This window comes from Scyliorhinus torazame, chromosome 21 (genome assembly GCF_047496885.1).
Source record: "Scyliorhinus torazame isolate Kashiwa2021f chromosome 21, sScyTor2.1, whole genome shotgun sequence".
Taxonomy (NCBI): domain Eukaryota; kingdom Metazoa; phylum Chordata; class Chondrichthyes; order Carcharhiniformes; family Scyliorhinidae; genus Scyliorhinus; species Scyliorhinus torazame.
This window is the reverse complement of record NC_092727.1, coordinates 103,733,955-103,753,989: the sequence shown is the minus strand read 5'-3', so window position 1 is coordinate 103,753,989 and position 20,035 is coordinate 103,733,955. Positions and strand designations below refer to the sequence as shown.

Here is a 20,035-nt window from a genome sequence, read left to right as displayed (position 1 = left end):
AAGGCTAGTGAACCTGTGTAATTCTCTACCACAGAAGGCTATGGAGGCCAAGTTACTGAATGTATTCAGGGAAGAGATAATGTTTTTAGATTTTAATGGCATCAAGAGATATGGGGAGAAGCGGGAATATGGAATTGAGATCGAGGATCAACCATGATCATATTAAATGGCGGAGCAGGCTCGAAGGGCTGAATGGCCTTCTCCTGCTCTAGTTTCTACTTGTTTCTCACGCTTGATTCCCATACTGATTAAAAAATCTGTTAATCTTCGCTTTGAGCATACTTAACGACCCAGCCTCGGTGGTAAAGAATTCCACAGATTCGTCCCCCTGTGAAAGAAGAAATTCCTCCTAATCTCTATCTTAAATGGGAAACCTCTTATTCTGAGATATGCCCTCGGGTCTTAGACTCTCTCTCAAGGGGAAACACCCTCTCAGCATCTATCCTCAGCACTTATTCTGTCAAGCTCCCTGAGAATCCTGTATGCCGCAATATGGTCGCCCCTCATTCTGCTAAACTCCAATGAGTATCGGCTCAACCTACTCAACTTCTCCATCAGAAAATCTCTCCGTACCTGGGATCAAACTAGTGAAACATCTCCAGACTGCCTCCAAAGCCAGTATATCTTTGTTTAGATAAGGGGGCCAGAACTGTTCACTGTATTCCAGGTGTGGTCTAACTAGTGCCTTGGATAGTTTTAGCAAGATCTCCTTATTTTTGTACTCCATTGCCTTTGAAATAAAGCCAACATTCTATTTGCCTTCCTTATTACCTGCTGAACTTGCACACTGGCCTTTTGTGATTTATGCATGAGGACCTCAAATCCCTCTGAGCTTCAACTTTCTGCAATCTTTCTCCATTTATGTAATATCCTGCTCCTTTTATTCCTACCAAACTGCAGCACTTCATTCCATCTATCTGTTTTTTGCCCACTCGCTTAACCTGTCTATATCCCTCTAGACTCTTATCCTCACCTGTTTTTGTGTCATCTGCAAACTTAGCAATAGTACATTCACTTTTCTTGTCCAAGTCATTAATATATATTGTAAATAATTGTGGCCCCAGAACAGATCCCTGTGAACTTTCTAGTTACAGGTTGCCATCCTAAAAATGCCTCTTTTATCCCAGTGTGTCTTCTATCCGTTAGACAATCCTCTATCCATGCTAATATCCCCAACACCACTAGCTCCTATCTTATTAAGTAGCCTTTTGTGCGGTATCTTGCTGAATGTTTTGTCTACATCCAAGTATATTACATCTACTAGCTCCCCTTTATCTATCCTGTTTGTTGCCACCTCAAAGAATTCTAATAGTTTTGTCAGGTGTGATTTCCCCTTCCTGAAGCCATGCTGACTATGCTTGATATTATGTATTTCTAAATGTTCTGCAATTACATCCTTTATAATGGACTCTAAAATTTTCTCAATGACAGATATTAAGCTAACTGACCTACAGTTACCTGCTTTTTTAGTCTCCCATTTTGAATAAGCGTGTTATTTGGGACTTTTCCAATCCTCTTGGACTTTTCCAAAATTGAAGGATTCTTGGAAGGTTGCTACCAATGCATCCCACTATCTCTGTATTTTAGTGGAATGTTCAGATAATCTCTGGCTAAGATTTGATATTCCCATTATTTATTTGTGTTGTCCCCAGAACCCTAAATTTGGTTGCTGATACTAAACTAATGACTTTAGCTTAGCCATTTCTATTGTATAAGCATGATAATGTACTCAGGTTGGCTACTGCTGTTATCAGGTGGTGATGTTCTGCTTACTGTACAAAATGTCTGTCATTGTTCACAAATTGTGCTTATAAGTATCGGCATGCATCTTTTTTTTTTTGCTTGATGCTTCTTGTCTTAGCTTCACCAAGCTCAATGGTCAAAATCAGGACTCTACCATGTTAGTAATCTCTGGTGAAATTTCATGTTCCACAAAATATAAAGCACACACACTGAGTAATTTGATGTAGAAGCTTCGTGTAAAGCAGTTGTATAAAAATATAATTTTTGTATGGAAATAGTATGCTGTTGCTTTATAGATGGTCACTATCAGCTCATTGTTCACAGATGCATATGAAACTGCCAAACTACTTTGTGATCAATATTATATGGACTCCCCTGCACTAGAAGTGGACCAGTACAATGGTAAGGCTGCAAGAGTTAGTTTATAAACTGTTGCCAATGTTGTATTTATTAATCCGATCAAAAGATTCTTTAGCATCTCTGTTCAGTGCTGTTTCTCTTTTCAATATAACTGTTCCTTTAAAAAGAAGCACTCAATCCATCTGAAATTGCTGCTTATGTTGGGCAGTTAATACTTAGCCTATGCTGAGGCCTGACAATTTACTATGTGCATATCCTTGCAGAGCTCCCATTTACACTTTTTTGTTTAAATATGAACCATTTATTGTTAATCCCTAACTATTTACAGATTCTAGATATTGTCATGCATGGTGCCATGTAAACTGCTTCCAGAGTGTTCTCTCTGAGTTTCATTCCATGTGACTATACATCACACTGTGGGTGGTGCTATTCCAGTACCACATTAACCCTTGCTTTGTCGAGCACCTTTTCATTACAGTGACATGCAGGCGCATAATAAACAGATATTACAACAAATTATTAGATTTGAAATTAACAAGCAGATGCTACTTGTTCCTGTACTCGATTGAGATATTTCTTAAAACATTCAAATTCATGACTCAAATATGTGTCAATTTATAACCTGAAGTTTGATGCAGGGACAAGCATCTAAATGTAGGGAATATTTTCTTTAAAAAAAAATATTTTTATTGGTATTTTCAATTTAAGTCACTTTAAGTTTAATATTTACAGCACGCGTGGTTCTTATATACATATTGATATTGTCTATCTTGGTGTGTCCTCCCTCGGCCCCTCCTTACTATCCCCCCCTTTTCATTCAGGGTATACTGTCCCCTGACTCCTATTCTCTCCATTCCACCCCCCTTCCCTCTTCCCTTTTTTATTTTCTGCTGCCTGCCTTGTGGGTTTGGTTCGGGGGGGGGCACTTCTGCTCCCTGTAGTTCTCCTGGGTTCCCTCCTCTCTTACTCACCCTCTCCCCCCAGAGTTGTGTGTTCCTGTCTGTCTTCTCCCATCTCTTTCATTTCCCCTAATCGCTGTTGGCTTCGAATAGGTTTTGGAGCAGGCTGACGAATTGTCCCCATGTTTTGAGGAAGCCTTCCTCCGACCTTTGGATGGTGTATTTGATCTTCTCCAAATGGAGATATTCCGCCAGGTCTGCCAGCCGGTCAGCAGCTGGGATGGTGCTGCTGATCGCCAGCCAAGCAAATTCTCCGGCTTGCAATTAGGGAAGCGAAAGCCAGGGCATTGGACCTCTTCCCCATGTGTAGCTCTGGCTGTTCGGATACCCTGAAGATTGCCACTCTTGGACACGGCTCCACCCCCCCCCCCCCCCCCCCCCCCCCCCCCCGCCCCCCCAACAACCTTGGACATTGTCTCGGAGAAGACTGTCCAGAACCCTACAAGTTTGGGACAGGCCCAAAACATGAGATGACTGTCCATTTTGTGACAGACCCAAAGCATGTGGCTGTGGTTGGCCAGGCCACTCTGGCACTATTCACATGTATCTTCTATCTCCGGGAAGAACCTGTTCATTTGGGTTCTGGTTAGGTGCGCTCTGTGAACCACTTTTAACTGCATGAGGCTGAGCCTTGCGCAAGAGGAGGTGAAGTTGGCCCTGCTCCTTGCTTTGCTCCAGAGTCCCAGCCCACTTCTGTCCCCAGTTCGTCTCCCCATTTTCATCTGGCCATTTAGTTTTATTTTAAATATTTTTAATGAATTATTTGTAAAATTTTATAACAATAAACATTAACATGGTGAAAAAATAGACATTTCCCCAATCGGCTCTATCTTCACACACAGACCACCCCCCGGAAAGCTACTACTGCCGACATTTTAAATTTCTCCAAGAAAGTCGACGAACGACTGCCACCTCCGAGAGAACCCTAGCATTAATCCTCTTAAGGCAAACTTTATTTTCTCGGGGCTGAGAAACCCAGCCATGTCATTAACCCAAGTCTCTACACTCGGGGGTTTCGCGTCCCTCCACATTAAAAGGATCCGTCTCCGGACTACCAGGGAGGCAAAGGCCAGAACGTTGGCCTCTTTCACTCCCTGAACTCTCGGGTCTTCTGACACTCCAAAGATCGGCACCTCTGGACTCGGCACCACCCGCGTACCTAGCACCGTGGACATTGCCTTGGTAAACCCCTGCCAGAACCCTCCAAGCTTCGGGCATGCCCAAAACATATGGACATGGTTTGCTGGGCTTCCCGCACACCTCGCATATCTGTCTTCTACCCCAAAAAACTTACTCATCCTCGTCACCGTCATGTGTGCCCGGTGGGCCACCTTAAACTGGATTAAACTGAGCCTAGCACATGGTGAGGAGGAATTGACCCTACTTGGGGCTTCCGCCCACAGACTCGGCTCTAACTCTCCTAACTCCTCCCATTTGCCCTTAAGTTCCTCCACCGGGGTTTCCTCTGCTTCCAGCAGTTCCTGGTAGATGTCTGACACCTTCCCCTTCCCCACCCAGGTACCGGAAATACTCAATCCTGTATCCCCCGTGGCGGCAGAAGCGGGAAGGCCACCACCTGTTTCCTCAGGAAGGCCCGCACTTGCAGATATCTAAAGCCGTTCCCTGGCGGCAGTTTAAATTTGTCCTCCAGCGCCTGCAGGCTGGGAAAGCTCCCATCTATAAACAGGTCACCCATCCTTTTGATACCTGCCCTCTGCCAGCTCTGGAACCCGCCATCCATCATGCCCGGTAGAAACCTGTGATTATTATATATCGGGGTCCAGACCGACGCACCTTCCACCCTCTTGTGTCTCCTCCACTGCCCCTAGATCTTCAGCGCTCCCAAACTGATGCCTTTACATGACGCCGCCTCTAACCGCTCCCATGCCGACCCCTCCCCCATTACCCACTTCCTAATCATGGCTATGTTGGCCGCCCAGTAGTAGTTGCAAAAGTTTGGCACCACCAGCCCACCCTCCCCCCGACTGCGTTCCAGCAGCACTCTCTGGAGGGTCTTATTCGCCCACACAAATCCCAAGATGATCTTATTCACCCGCTTGAAAAAGGCCTGAGGGATGAAGATGGGAAGGCACTGGAATACAAATAAAAATCTGGGGAGGACCGTCATTTTCACGGTCTGTACCCTCCCCGCCAGTGACAGCGGGGAGCATGTCCCATCTTTTAAAGTCCCCTTCCATTTGTTCCACCAGCCGAGTCAAATTAAGCTTATGCAACGAATCCCACTTCCGAGCCACCTGTAGCGAAAGCTCTTCTCTACCCTCCTCCGGGCAGCTCACTCAGTCTCTTCTCCTGCCCTTTAAGGTGGGTGAACAACTCGCTCTTCCCCACGTTCAGTTTATATCCCGAAAAACTGCCAAATTCCCTCAAGATCCGCATGACCTCCCCCATTCCCTCCAGTGGGTCCGAAATATACAGGAGGAGATCATCCGCGCAGAGCGAGACCCGGTGCTCTTCCCCCCCCCCAAACCCGGACTAGTTCTTTGAAGCTCTCAACGCCATGGCCAGCGGCTCAATGGCTAGAGCAAATAATAACTGGGCGAGGGGGACACCCTTGCCTCATCCCCCGGTTTGTACGCACGCTTGCCACAGGATTGTACAGCAATCGCACCCACCGAATAAAATCCTCACCAAACCCAAACCTACCTAGCACCTCCCACAGGTACTACCACTCCACCCGATCGAAAGCTTTCTCTGCATCCATCGCTGCCACAACCTCTGCTTCCTCTCCTTCCGAGGGCATCATAACAATATTTAAAAGCCTCCGCACATTGGCATAAGTTGCCTGCCCTTAATAAATCCAGTCTGGTCTTCCCCTATCACCCCCGGGACACAATCCTCGATCCTTGTGGCCAAGATCTTAGCCAATAGCTTGGCGTCCATATTTAGGAACGAGTTTGGCCTGTAAGACCCACAGTGTACAGGGTCCTTCTCCCGTTTAAGAATGAGTGAGATTGAGGCCTGCGACATTGTCGGGGGGAGGATACCCTTCTCTCTAGCCTCATTAAAGGTCCTCATCAGCAGTGGGCTCAATATCAGTGGGGGGACGACTTACCAGGGGTAAACCATGGGGCACAGGTCTCTGGCACAGAGTCTGTCCCTGTTGCTCAGAAGGGAAGGGGTGAGAGGAGTAGAGCATTAGTCATTGGAGACTCCATAGTTAGGGGGATAGATCGGAGATTCTGTGGGAACGAGAGAGACTCGTGGTTGGTGTGTTGCCTCCCAGGTGCCAGGGTACGTGATGTCTCGGATCGTGTTTTCGGAATCCTTAAGGGGGAGGGGGAGCAGCCCCAAGTCGTGGTCCACATGGGTACCAACGACATAGGTAGGAAAAGGGATAGCGATGTAAGGCAAGAATTCAGGGAGCTAGGGTGGAAACTTAGATCTAGGACAAACAAAGTTATTATCTCTGGGTTGTTACCCGTGCTACGTGATGGCGAGACGAGGAATAGGGAGAGAGAGGAGTTGAACACGTGGCTATAGGGATGGTGCAGGAGGGAGGGTTTCAGATTTCTGGATAATTGGGGCTCATTCTGGGGTCGGTGGGACCTCTAAAAACGGGATGGTCTACACCTGGACCAGAGGGGTACCAATATCCTGGGGGAGGGAATTTGCTCATGCTCTTTGGGAGGGTTTAAACTAGTTCAGCAGGGGCCTGGGAACCTGAATTGTAGCTCCAGTATACAGGGGGTTGAGAGTAGTAAGGTCATGAGTAAGGTTTCAAAGTTGCAGGAGTGTGCTGGCAGGCAGGAAGGTGGTTTAAAGTGTGTCTTCAATGCCAGGAGCAATCTGGAATAAGGTGGGTGAACTTGCGGCATGGGTTGGTACCTGGGACTTCGATGTTGTGGCCATTTCGAAGACTTGGATAGAGCAGGGACAGGAATGGTTGTTGCAGGTGCCGGGTTTAGATAGTTCAGTAAGCTCAGGGAAGGTGGTAAAAGAGGGGAGGGGTGTCATTGTTAGTCAAGGACAGTATTACGGTGGCAGAAAGGACGTTTGATGAGGACTCGTCTACTGAGTTAGTATGGGCTGAGTTTAGAAACAGGAAAAGAGAGGTCACCCTGTTAGGGGTTTTCTATAGGCCTCCGAAAAGTTCCAGAGATGTAGAGGAAAGGATTGCGAAGATGATTCTGGATAGGAGCGAAAGCAACAGGGTAGTTGTTATAGGAGACCTTAACTTTCCAAATATTAACTGGAAACGCTATAGTTCGAGTACTTTAAATCGGTCCATTTTTGTCCAATGTGTGCAGGAGGGTGTCCTGACACAGTATGTAGATAGGCCAACGAGAGGCGAGGCCATATTTGGTACTGGGTAATGAACCAGGACAGGTGTTAGATTTGGAGGTAGATGAGCACTTTGGTGATAGCGATCACAATTCGATTACGTTTACTTTAGTGATGGAAAGGGATAGGTATATACCGCAGGGCAAGAGTTATATCTGGGGGAAAGGCAATTATGATGTGATGAGGCATGACTTAGGATGCATCGGATGGAGAGGAAAACTGCAGGGGATGGGCACAATGGAAATGTGGCGCTTGTTCAAGGAACAGCTACTGCGTGTCCTTGATAAGTATGTACCTGTCAGGCAGGGAGGAAGTGGTCGAGCAAGGGAACCGTGGTTTACCAAAGCAGTCGAAACACTTGTCAAGAGGAAGAAGGAGGCTTATGTAAAGATGAGACATGAAGGTTCAGTTAGGGCGCTCGAGAGTTGCAAGTTAGCTAGGAAGGACCTAAAGAGAGAGCTGAGATGAGCCAGGAGGGGACATGAGAAGTCTTTGGCAGGTAGGATCAAGGATAACCCTAAAGCTTTCTATAGATATGTCAGGAATAAACGAATGACTAGGGTAAGAGTAGGGCCAGTCAAGGACAGTAGTGGGAAGTTGTGCTTGGAGTCCGAGGAGATAGGAGAGGTGCTAAATGAATATTTTTCATCAGTATTTACACAGGAAAAAGACAATGTTGTCGAGGAGAATACTGAGATTCAGGCTACTAGACTAGAAGGGCTTGAGGTTCATAAGGAGGAGGTGTTAGCAATTCTGGAAAATGTGAAAATAGGTAAGTCCCCTGTGCCGGATAGGATTTATCCTAGGATTCTCTGGGAAGCTAGGGAGGAGATTGCTGAGCCTTTGGCTTTGATCTTTAAGTCATCTTTGTCTACAGGAATAGTGCCAGAAGACTGGAGGATAGCAAATGTTGTCCCCTTGTTCAAGAAGGGGAGTAGAGACAACCCCGGTAACGATAGACCAGTGAGCCTTACTTCTGTTATGCGCAAGGTCTTGGAAAGGTTTATAAGAGATGGGATGTATAATCATCTGGAAAGGAGTAATTTGATTAGAGATAGTCAACACGGTTTTGTGAAGGGTAGGTCGTGCCTCACAAACCTTATTGAGTTCTTTGAGAAGGTGACTGAACAGGTGGATGAGGGTAAAGCAGTTGATGTGGTGTAAATGAATTTCAGTAAAGCGTTTGATAAGGTTCCCCACGGTAGGCTACTGCAGAAAATACGGAGGCATGGGATTCAGGGTGATTTAGCAGCTTGGATCAGAAATTGGCTCACTGAAAGAAGACAAAGGGTGGTGGTTGATGGGAAATGTTCAGACTGGAGTCCAGTTACTAGTGGTGTACCACAAGGATCTGTTTTGGGGCCACTGCTGTTTGTCATTTTTATAAATGACCTGGAGGAGGGCGTAGAAGGATTGGTGAGTAAATTTGCAGATGGCACTAAAGTCGGAGTTGTGGACAGTGCGGAAGGATGTTACAAGTTACAGAGGGACATAGATTAGCTGCAGCGCTGGGCTGAGAGGTGGCAAATGGAGTTTAATGCAGAAAAATGTGAGGTGATTCATTTTGGAAAGAATAACAGGAAGACAGTACTGGGCTAATGGTAAGATTCTTGGCAGTGTGGATGAGCAGAGAGATCTCGGTGTCCATGTACATAGATCCCTGAAAGTTGCCACCCAGGTTGAGAGGGTTGTTAAGAAGGTGTACGGTGTGTTAGCTTTTATTGGTAGTGGGATTGAGTTTCGGAGCCATGAGGTCCTGTTGCAGCTGTACAAAACTCTGGTGCGGCCGCATTTGGAGTATTGCATGCAATTCTGGTCGCCGCATTATAGGAAGGATGTGGAAGCATTGGAAAGGGTCCAGAGGAGATTTACCAGAATGTTGCCTGGTATGGAGGGAATATCTTATGAGGAAAGGCTGAGGGACTTGAACCTGTTTTTGTTAGAGAGAAGAAGGTTAAGAGGGGACTTAATTGAGGCATACAAGATGATCAGAGGATTGGATAGGGTGGACAGTGAGAGCCTTTTTCCTCGGCTGATGATGTCTAGCACGAGGGGACATAGCTTTAAATTGAGGGGAGATAGATATAGGACAGATGTCAGAGGTAGGTTCTTTACTCAGAGAGTAGTAAGGGTGTGGAATGCCCTGCCTGCAACAGTAGTGGACTCGCCAACACTAAGGGCATTCAAATGGTCATTGGATAGACATATGGACGATAAGGGAATAGTGTAGATGGGCTTTAAAGTGGTTTCACAGGTCGGCGCAACATCGAGGGCTGAAGGGCCTGTACTGCGCTGTTACGTTCTATTTTGCATGTTGTACATGTGGCTCTAATTTTAGATGGGACTCTAGTACTTAGACTTCCATGAATAAATGGTTACTCTCTACCTTATCTGTTCCACTTAATATTTTTTTAAATTCCATCAAATTGTTCTTTAACCTTTCAAATTACAGGAGGATCTTTGCTTGTAATTTAGCCAATGAGTTGAGTCTCAAGTATCATTCTGGTAAATTTGCCCTCTACTCCCTCCATAGCCATCTATTCTTTCTAAGATGTTGTGCCCAAAACTGCTTGCAGTACTCCCAGGTGTGGTCTAAAACAGTTTTTGATGTATTGGCTAAAGGCTTCTTGAATGAGAATTTCTTACAAAATGTGTTATATCTCTCATTCCAGCAGTGAATGGTTCAGGACCTGTCCATATTGTATATGTGCCATCTCATCTCTATCACATGCTGTTTGAACTTTTCAAAGTAAGAAGCTGTTAATTTTTTTTATTTATTGAAATGTGAAATCAATTATTGCACAATTTTTGTGCCTGTCTCCACAATGTTAGATATTGTTGACCTTAAGTAGAAAAGATTTACAATTTTTAAAAAAACGTGCAACTTGAGTAAATATTTTAACTATTTTGTCATGACTGAATCAAACCTTAGAGGAATTAATAAAGATCCTGTATTGAGAGCAAAAGCCTTTTTATCCAAGATACTCAGTTGAGGACTGTTCTCGTTTATTATCCCAATTTTACTCCATTGTTTTTTGATCATAGAACATACATCCTCTGATTTCTAAACCACTAATGATAATTTGACATTTAAGAAAGGTGAAACTTTCAGTACACCAGCTGAGAGCTATACACTTTTCTCTAACCCTCAGTTTCGTGATTCTCGCAACACTATTCCCTTCTGGCATGTATTGTCAAAATACAAATGCAAAAAGGTTTGTGCTATGATAGAGTAAAACCTTTCCAAGTGAATTGAGTTCCTTTCACTACCTAAGCTGTTTGTAAGAGAAAGAGAACATCGGAGGGGGGGAGCTTTAGCCAATAAGAGGTACAACTTAACAGTGGGGATAAGTGGGCAACCGCTATGGGAAGTAGCAAGAGCCATTATTGAATCCTTGCACAGGATTGCACCGTGAGGATGTTATGAATTTCTGTTGCCTTTATTAACCGATGAACAATCATAGTATACTACACTGTTGCGTAGACTTGCATATAGATAACCTACAAAATTGAATAGAGTTGCAATACAAAGAACAACAAAGAAATGTACAGCACAGGAACAGGCCCTTCGGCCCTCCAAGCCCGTGCCGACCATACTGCCCGACTAAACTACAATCTTCTACACTTCCTGGGTCCGTATCCTTCTATTCCCATCCTATTCATATATTTGTCAAGATGCCCCTTAAATGTCCCTATCGTCCCTGCCTCCACTACCTCCTCCGGTAGTGAGTTCCAGGCACCCACTACCCTCTGCGTAAAAAACTTGCCTCGTACATCTACTCTAAACTTTGCCCCTCTCACCTTAAACCTATGCCCCCTAGTAATTGACCCCTCTACCCTGGGGAAAAGCCTCTGACTATCCACTCTGTCTATGCCCCTCATAATTTTGTATACCTCTATCAGGTCGCCCCTCAACCTCCTTCGTTCCAGTGAGAACAAACCGAGTTTATTCAATCGCTCCTCATAGCTTATGCCCTCCATACCAGGCAACATTCTGGTAAATCTCTTCTGCACCCTCTCTAAAGCCTCCACATCCTTCTGGTAGTGTGGCGACCAGAATTGAACACTATACTCCAAGTGTGGCCTAACTAAGGTTCTATACAGCTGCAACATGACTTGCCAATTCTTATACTCAATGCCCCGGCCAATGAAGGCAAGCATGCCGTATGCCTTCTTGACTACCTTCTCCACCTGTGTAGCCCCTTTCAGTGATCTGTGGACCTGTACTCCTAGATCTCTTTGACTTTCAATACTCTTGAGGGTTCTACCATTCACTGTATATTCCCTACCTGCATTAGCCCTTCCAAAATGCATTACCTCACATTTGTCCAATGTTGTATTTAAAGTTTTATCCACCTCACTTATCAACCACTGCTATTAATTAATAAATAGTCCTGTTTGGAAATATACATAGTACTATAAAACGACCAGGGGAGTCCGGCGAGTACACAGGGAGACGTTTATTCAGCTTTACAGCGGCACATACATAGGGTCCATAGTTACACATTACCGATTCCTTACTCCTTTCGGTTACTACAGAAGCCAACATTATTATACAAATACTGGTAATTCCCGGTCCGATCAGGACAAGGCAACATTCATCCCCAGCTGGATGAACCGCATGCATGTGACATGCAGGTTGTTAAACCCCCCCCCCAATATAGAATATGGCTGTTGTACAGTCCGCTCGTACAGTCCACTTTCTTGACGGTCGTAGAACAGTCTCAACGAATGCCGCATTCCCAACCCGAAAGACAGTTCATGGGGGCGGACTCCCTGGTGGACCCACTGTCGCAGTAGCTCAATAGGACTGCAGATGGAGACGAACAAAAATGTCACGTGACCTCCACCGGAGGTTGCTTCCAACAATGCCACTTCCAGTACTGCCAGATACATCGGACCTTGGAGCATATGTGCTCCACAAGCTGCCATCAGAACTCTTGGCCCAGTGCTCACCTTCAGTCTCAACACAGGATCTGGAAAAGGCAACCCAGCAATGAAATCGTCTGTACCTCAGTCCACACAGTTGGAAAAAAAATTTTTTCAAGGAGCTGCCCGATAGCTCTAATCTCATCCTCGTTGCCAATATAGTGACCAGGGGAGTCGGCAAGTTCACGGGGAGACGCTGATCCAGCTTTACAACGGCACATACATAAGGCCCGGTTTACACATTACTGGGTCCTTGCTCCTTTCTCTTGGCTACTACAGAGGCCAACCTATTAAACAAATGCTGGTTAATTCTGATCCAATCGGGATGAGGAAACAAATCATCCCCAGCTGGATGAATCTCATGCATGTCAGATGCAGGTTATTACAGATAAGTTTTGCAATTGGTAACATTTATTGAGCAGTTGTTTGAAAACAAAATTATCATGAGGTTATGTTCATTTTGTGTTTATTTAATAGATTTTAGTACTGTCTGCTTGGCAATTCATTTACTTTTGTGCAGTGTTAGCAAAATAAAACATTCAGTGCCACGTCTTTTTATTCAAGAATGCCATGAGAGCTACTGTAGAAAGTCATGAATCCAGTCCACGTCTTCCATCTATCAAAGTAAAAGTTGCACTGGGTGGTGAAGATGTCACAATTAAGGTACAAATTTGATGTTTTATTTTTAAGATTATTTTATGCACTTTACAAACAGCAAACAGAACATCCAATTGACAATTCAACTTCTGACGAAGAGCGTGCTATATGTAACCAAAAACACTGAATTTCCCTTGGAAGCGGGTACTCACAATTCCAGTTCCTTATTCTGGCTTATCTAATGGAAAAATAATTTTGATAATGATTTCATTATGAAATGCTAATAACATTTTAATTTCATCATCTGCCTTCTTCCTCACAGATGAGTGACAAAGGTGGGGGTGTTCCCCTAAGTAAGATAGACCGGCTGTTCAGTTACATGTATAGCACAGCTCCCACACCACACTTGGGAAGTTCTAGAGGTACACCACTGGTATGTATTCATTTCCAGATACATACTGTACTCTTAGCATATTGATTCAATATTGATGCATTTTGTTTTGCAAATGTAGTCTTTTCATGCAGTGTTCTTACATTTTCAGGCTGGTTTTGGCTATGGGCTACCTATTTCACGACTTTATGCCAAGTACTTTCAGGGAGATCTTCAGCTCTATTCTATGGAGGGCTATGGGACCGATGCAGTAATTTACCTAAAGGTGAACATTTTCTCTGCTTGGGATGTATAAAATAATATATACCAGTTTACTCTTTGTTTTTGATCCTTCAGATTAAATTGCAAACAGTAAGTGATCACCGTATAGGAAGACAGCGTTGTTTAGTGGTAGATTACCTGGTAAAACTCAGAATAGGAAACAACATTAATTTATAATATGCCTTTCACAGCCTTAAGACATCTAAAATATATCACTGCTAATGAAATATTTTAGAATTGTAGTCATTGTTGTAATGTAAGGAAATTTAGTAACATTTGCATGCATAGTATTGTCCAACAAACAACAATAGGAAACATAATCAAATAGTCTCTTTTCGAGGGATAAATATTAGCCACAACTCCCTTTCTTTTCTACACATAGTGCCATTTGTTTTTACTGCCTTTGGTGGAATGAAACTTGGTAAAATTAAAAGGGGTGACTGAAATTATATGATCAAAAATATTTTACGGACTTTTTTTTAAAGTGAAGGAGCTGAGTAGTAAGGCAAACAAATTCAGCGAAAGTACTGCAAAAGGTGGGAGCCAAATGAATGGAGTCAGGAATATATGGACAGGCTGAAAGAGCAGTACTATATAGAGACCTGAGTGACTAGGATGCAAATTTAAATGCTAAATTGGAGCAGCTTCCACAGGTAGAATAGGACTTAACCATTGTAGTAGGAAAAGGAGGGGATTTGAGCTGCAAGGACTTGGACTATTACTGCAACAGATTTTTATATGTTGGCATGGCTGTACTGGTGGTTGTGGGTAGCCCTCAATATTTCTGGATCTGTATCAATACCTTCAACTTTGCCTGTGGAAGGTATTTTGCTCTTTCCTTCCCAAACCTAATACTTTCAATATTGAACTAAAGCCTGGAATTGGAACAGACCTACAGTACTTATGAAAATTCCAAGTCCCTTGGCAGATGTTGCTACATGAAAAACTGAGTCTTCGTTCACAGCCAGTGCTGTTGTGGGATGGTGTCCCCTTTCTAGGAGGTAAAATGATTAGGATGTGGGCTATTCTAGGCCATGTAGCAACTTAATAAGCCTTATACTAACTGGTCTAACATTTTTTTCTTTCCATGACTTGTATGGACTTGTATTTGACAACTAGCCATAGTGTGTTTCTGCTTTCAGTCATGTCCGAGTGCATAATTTCAAACAAAGGCCATCATTCTTTGTCTTTGGCATTCCATAAAGTGTCCACCAAGAAAGATATTTTTGGAGTTTATGATCATGTTTCATTTTAATTAAAAAGTAGACTGTATTAATTGGTCAAAAGACTAACTTCTGTTTCATTGCTGAACAAATGCATTGTTTAAAATCTCAAGCCACAAATGTGGTATTGTTTGAACTCTCTATAGCACCATTTTTTGAAAATTATTTCATTATTGTATATTTGCAGTAAAATGTGATCACTACATGGGGCTGTTTAGCACAGGGCCAAATCGCTGACTTTGAAAGCAGACCAAGGCAGGCCAGCAGCACGGTTCAATTCCCGTAACAGCCTCCCCGAACAGGCGTCGGAATGTGGCGACTAGGGGCTTTTCACAGTAACTTCATTGAAGCCTACTTGTGACAATAAGCGATTTTCATTTAATTTCATTTCATTTATGCAAGCAGTATTGTTCAGAACAATAACCTTCAAGCAGTTTCCAAATCCCTGAAATTTGCATGAGATTATTTGAATGGTACATGGAAAATAATTCTAAGATATTACAGATTACAGAATTTACAGTGCAGGAAGAGACTAATCTGGAATTTATAGTGGATCTGAGAGTATTACCAAAATGCAGGTTACTTGATCAGATGAAAGGCAGTGTTTTTATTTTTAGGCAATATATTATTTTTGTGATATTCCAACATTTTTGCAACAAGATGAATTAGATTCAAACAAAACCATAATTAATTATCCTCAATCTGTACATGGTTACAGTAAGTACAGAACTACTGAATTAGGGAGAAACTGAACTGCATATTTCTGTCTTCGACAGTCTCTGAGTATTGAGCATTCATGCTGTGTTGAGACAGAAATCCCTATTTCAACAGCCTTTCATAACTGGCAGGTCATGGATCCCAAATGTTTAGCTTTGTCTCCTTGCAGCCCAACAAATAAGATCTAGATGATAATTGGGATCACTTTCTCAAATGCTTTAAGTGCAAAACTTTAGCTGCCAGAGTCAATATTGGGAAATCACAGCCACTGTGACGCCCCTCCAAAAGAGTGTGAACTATAATACGTTTATATAACGTAACTTGTCTATGATCATGCATAATTCACTCAAATGTAATTAGAAGCATCAGAGAAGATGGTTAGCAGCCTTTACATAGCAAAGAGGACATAAGACTCCTCGTCCAAGTAAAATGTTTATTCCGTGACTAAACCAATTTACACGTATCATAGTGCATAGCAGACACACACCCGCACAAAGAATTGTTAAAAGATAAAGTCTCTTATTCAAAATGAGACGTATTGCCAATACACTGCAACTATACACACCAAGCTTTCTCCCCAAACCTTATCTAAATACAGTGATAGCTGATTAGGAAATGGTTAGATGAATACTCATACCAATTCAAAATTGCTATTTTTCAAATAGTATTTGGAAGGCCATTCAATCTTAGAGAGTATCACAATTAAACTCTTGCATTTGTCAGTACAGATTAGCATTTTCCAGATAAGTAGTTCTTTGGGATGTATGATGCTTCCAATTTGAGAAGCTGGACTGTGATGCACTCTTCTGCATCCCTGTCCTGTTCAAATACTAATTGAGACCGTGAATGATATCCTACCTAGAAGAGAGGTGATTTTTCATTGCATTAGCCTTGCTTTACTCCAATCTAAAAACACTGTTTGCTTGCCTTGTGCTGCCCATTCATCCAGCATTGACAGCTTTCGAATTTGAGCAAAGTAGACATGCTTTTTAAAAAAAAACGTTCACACTTCCTTGCCGAAAGAATCCCATTCAGCCAGGATGCTTTTGATTTATATTGTATTTCAAAATTTGCTGAAGTATACTGTTGTTAACGAATTTAAATGTTAGAATTATATGTTCACTGTTCAGTATTTGTAATTTCTCTTTTAGGCTCTATCAAAAGACTCCGTAGAAAGACTACCAGTTTATAACAAATCTGCCTGGCGACATTACCAACATAGTCATGAGGCTGATGATTGGTGTGTACCTAGTAGCGATCCAAAGAACTTGGCTGTACACACGATCCAGCAATGATACACAAACCCATCAGTTCATTGTTATGGAAATGAATGAAAGCCAGCCACAACATGTAATTTTTAGATTACCACATGGTTCTTTAGAGTGTATAATAGTATAGAAGCAATAAAGGAGATAAGGAATCTTCTCGAGTGATTAACCTAGAGTTAATTCTAAGCAAGAGTATTTGTCCCCCTTTTGTTTTGCATAATATTACTGTTGAAAGACGAGATCTTTATAGATATACGTCTGAAGACAAAATAGCGGCACTGTAAATATTTAAAGCTGATTCAAGCTTCTGAGTTTCAGATTGTGAAGCAAGCACATTGGGTGGCAAATGTCTGGTTCAATAGCCAAGCTAAGAATGTGGGTAACAGTATTACAGAAAAGACTGGACTCTTTTTTTCACCAGTAAAAACAGCTATAGAAATTCAGATTTTGTGCCATAAATTACAAAGAAGAAATGTCCCCAATATGAAGCTTAAAATATGACTGTGTACTATATACATATTCTTGATCAAAATTATGACATTTCACAAACCAATAATCTCAAATGTTCAAATACATTTAAAATATTTCATGGAAAGTATGATTGCATTTATTAAAGATGCATCCTTTTTTAAAAGCGTGTGTTTATCTTGCACGAATAGGTGGTTGTAAAATCATGTGACGTAGAACCATCAGTGATTCTGGAGACAAATTGGGACTAATCGTGAAACGTAGGAACGGGCATAGAAATTCAGTTTGTCAAACTGGTTTTCCTGTTTTTGTTAGGTGTGGCAGCTATCTTTATTCTAATCCCTTTCTTTTTTCATGTCTGTTAATTTCAAACATTGATTTTTGCATCCCTGTGTCCTCACAATCCTTGTATGGGGAGACAAATATCTTGGATGACCTTGGCTTCAATTGTCAGATATTCTGCATTCTTCTGGTCGAGGAGGGCGTTCCTTCTCCGTTTTCCTTGTTAATTTCCTTTTGTGTTTTTGACTTGCCTCATAAACTGCTCTTTTCACAATATTAGCCAAATTCACTCAGCTCCTTATCATTCAATGCTGGAATTTTTCTAGGGCCAGATACATCTTTGTATGGTAAACACGAGACTGAATGGAATATTTTCGCCAATGCTGTACATGATTGGAACAATTATTTTATATTTTAAGAAATTGTGATGAAGCTCAACGTCACAACCTTTATGATTTAAGTTTTGTTAATGTAAAATATTTTGTTTTGATTGCTTGGATCCCTAGACCCCCCCCATCACTTTTGTTAATTTCCCTTTACCCTGCCTCTCCCCCTCCATCAGGGGTTCACTGTTCTACATCTAACTGAAATTATTCTGTCCAAATTCCTTATATTAAATGTCGGTTTTGCAATTTTCCATTCTCTTCAAAATTTGCTGCGCCTCTTGATATTAACTGCATCCATGCCCTCAACCCAAATTTGTCATTTTTAATAATAATATCAATGAAATGCTACATGTATATTTTTATCTGTATATACATTGTGTGTAAATCTGTATATGAGTTTTATGTAAAACGTGCCAAAAATGTGTTCATTAACAAAGAAAGTGAATCATTGGACTTTTAAATTGTGCAGCTATTGCAATATATCTGTGCTTTTGTTAAAATTAGAGCGCATAGTACCTATAGATTAAAAAAATTATTGATTTAAGTTTGTTTGATTTTAGAGTTAGTTTTGGGAAGGTTAAAAAATTACTTGGAATTTGACATGAATTTTAGCTAACACTACCCGTGTGTGAGATTACTTTACTTTCAGCTCTAACTTTATTCTTTCATTGTACTGTATCTCATCATTGTATATTTGTGTATATCAGCATTATATATGCATCTGAAAATAGGATCATGTTTAATATGACACTTTGTCATAAGGACCTAATGTTTAATCTTTTGCAGTCAGACTTTGATTTTTCAAATTTGGTTCAAAATTGAAATATCAGTAATCAATTTGACAATAAAATTGACTATTTCAACAACTGTATTTTATTGCCTATGTCGCTTATAGTTGTATTTCTGGTGGTTCAAAATTTCAAGTGGTGTGTAATAATAGAACCATCGAATAAAATTATAGAATTCCTACAGTGCAGAAGGAGGCCATTCGGCCCATCGAGTCTGCACCAACTCTCTGAAAGAGCACCCTACCTAGGCCCACTCTCCCACCTAACCTGCTCATCTTTAGATCGAGGGAGGAAACCGGAGCACCTGGAGGAAACCCATGCAGACACTGGGAGAAAGTGCAAACTCCACACAGTCACCCAGGGTCGGAATCGAACCCGGATCCTTGGCGCTCTGAGGCAGCAGTGCTGTCTTCTTGAATCGCGGCAGTCTGTATAGGTACACCCTCAATCCTGTTAGGAAGGGAGTTCCAGTATTTAGGCCCAGTGACTGAAGGAACAACAATTTAGTTCCAAGTCAGGATGTTATGTGGCTTGGAGGCGAGCTTGCAGATGGTGTTGTTTCCATGCATCTGCTGCTGCCCTTGTCCTGGATGGTGGCAGTCATGAGTTTGAAAGGTGCTATCGAAGGCGTCTTCCAGGAGGGTCGGTTAGTTCAGTTCGTGATGTAGAGCGACGCCAATAGTGCAGATTCAGTTCCTGTACCGTCTAAGGTTATTAATGAAGGCTCTGCATTCTCGACCTTGCTCCTCGCCTGAGTCTGTTGACCTTGGGTTAAGTCACCACCAGTCAGCTCTCAAAAGGGGAGCTAGGACTAGTGACATTTTTATTTACATGGCTGCTCCAGTTTATGGTCAATAGTAACACCCAGGATGTTGATAGTGGTGGAGGGTTCAGTGATTGTAATGCCATTGAATATCAAGCAGAGGTGGTTGGAATCTCTCGTTGGAAGTGGTCATGTTACTTATCAGCCCAAACTTGAATGTTATCCAGGTCTTTCTGCATATGGACAATAACTGCTTCAGTATCTGAGGAATCACAGATGGTGCTGAACATTGTGCAACCCTCAGCAAGCATCCAAACATCTGCCCTTGTGATGGAGGGAACGTCATTGATGAGGCTGCTGGCTGAAGATGTTTGGGCCTCAGACATTAGCCTGAGGAAACCCTGAAGTGATGTCCTGGGACTGAGATAATTGACCACCAACTGCAATCATCTCCTTTTGTGCTAGGTGTGACTCGCATCAGTGGAAAGTTAATACCTCCCCCATACCCATTCCCCATTGACACCAGATTTACTGAGGTTCCTGATGCCAGACATAGTCAAATGCTGCATAGATGCCAAGGGCAGTCACTTTTGCCTGA

The 20,035-nt window shown here is 42.5% G+C and overlaps 2 protein-coding genes across 2 annotated transcripts in view; both read left to right on the top strand.

Annotated features, from left to right (window-relative positions):
• Positions 1-20,035, top strand: part of LOC140398454 (sterile alpha motif domain-containing protein 14-like) — a 495,360-nt gene that overhangs the window by 95,369 nt on the left and 379,956 nt on the right. The gene's annotated exons all lie outside the window — the stretch shown is intronic.
• Positions 1,998-18,752, top strand: LOC140398455 (pyruvate dehydrogenase (acetyl-transferring) kinase isozyme 2, mitochondrial-like). Its single transcript, XM_072487150.1, has 6 exons — positions 1,998-2,145; positions 10,037-10,113; positions 12,858-12,956; positions 13,213-13,323; positions 13,433-13,546; positions 16,634-18,752. The coding sequence occupies exons 1-6, from the start codon at positions 2,040-2,042 to the stop codon at positions 16,775-16,777; spliced, it is 651 nt and encodes a 216-aa protein (XP_072343251.1). The 5' UTR covers positions 1,998-2,039; the 3' UTR covers positions 16,778-18,752.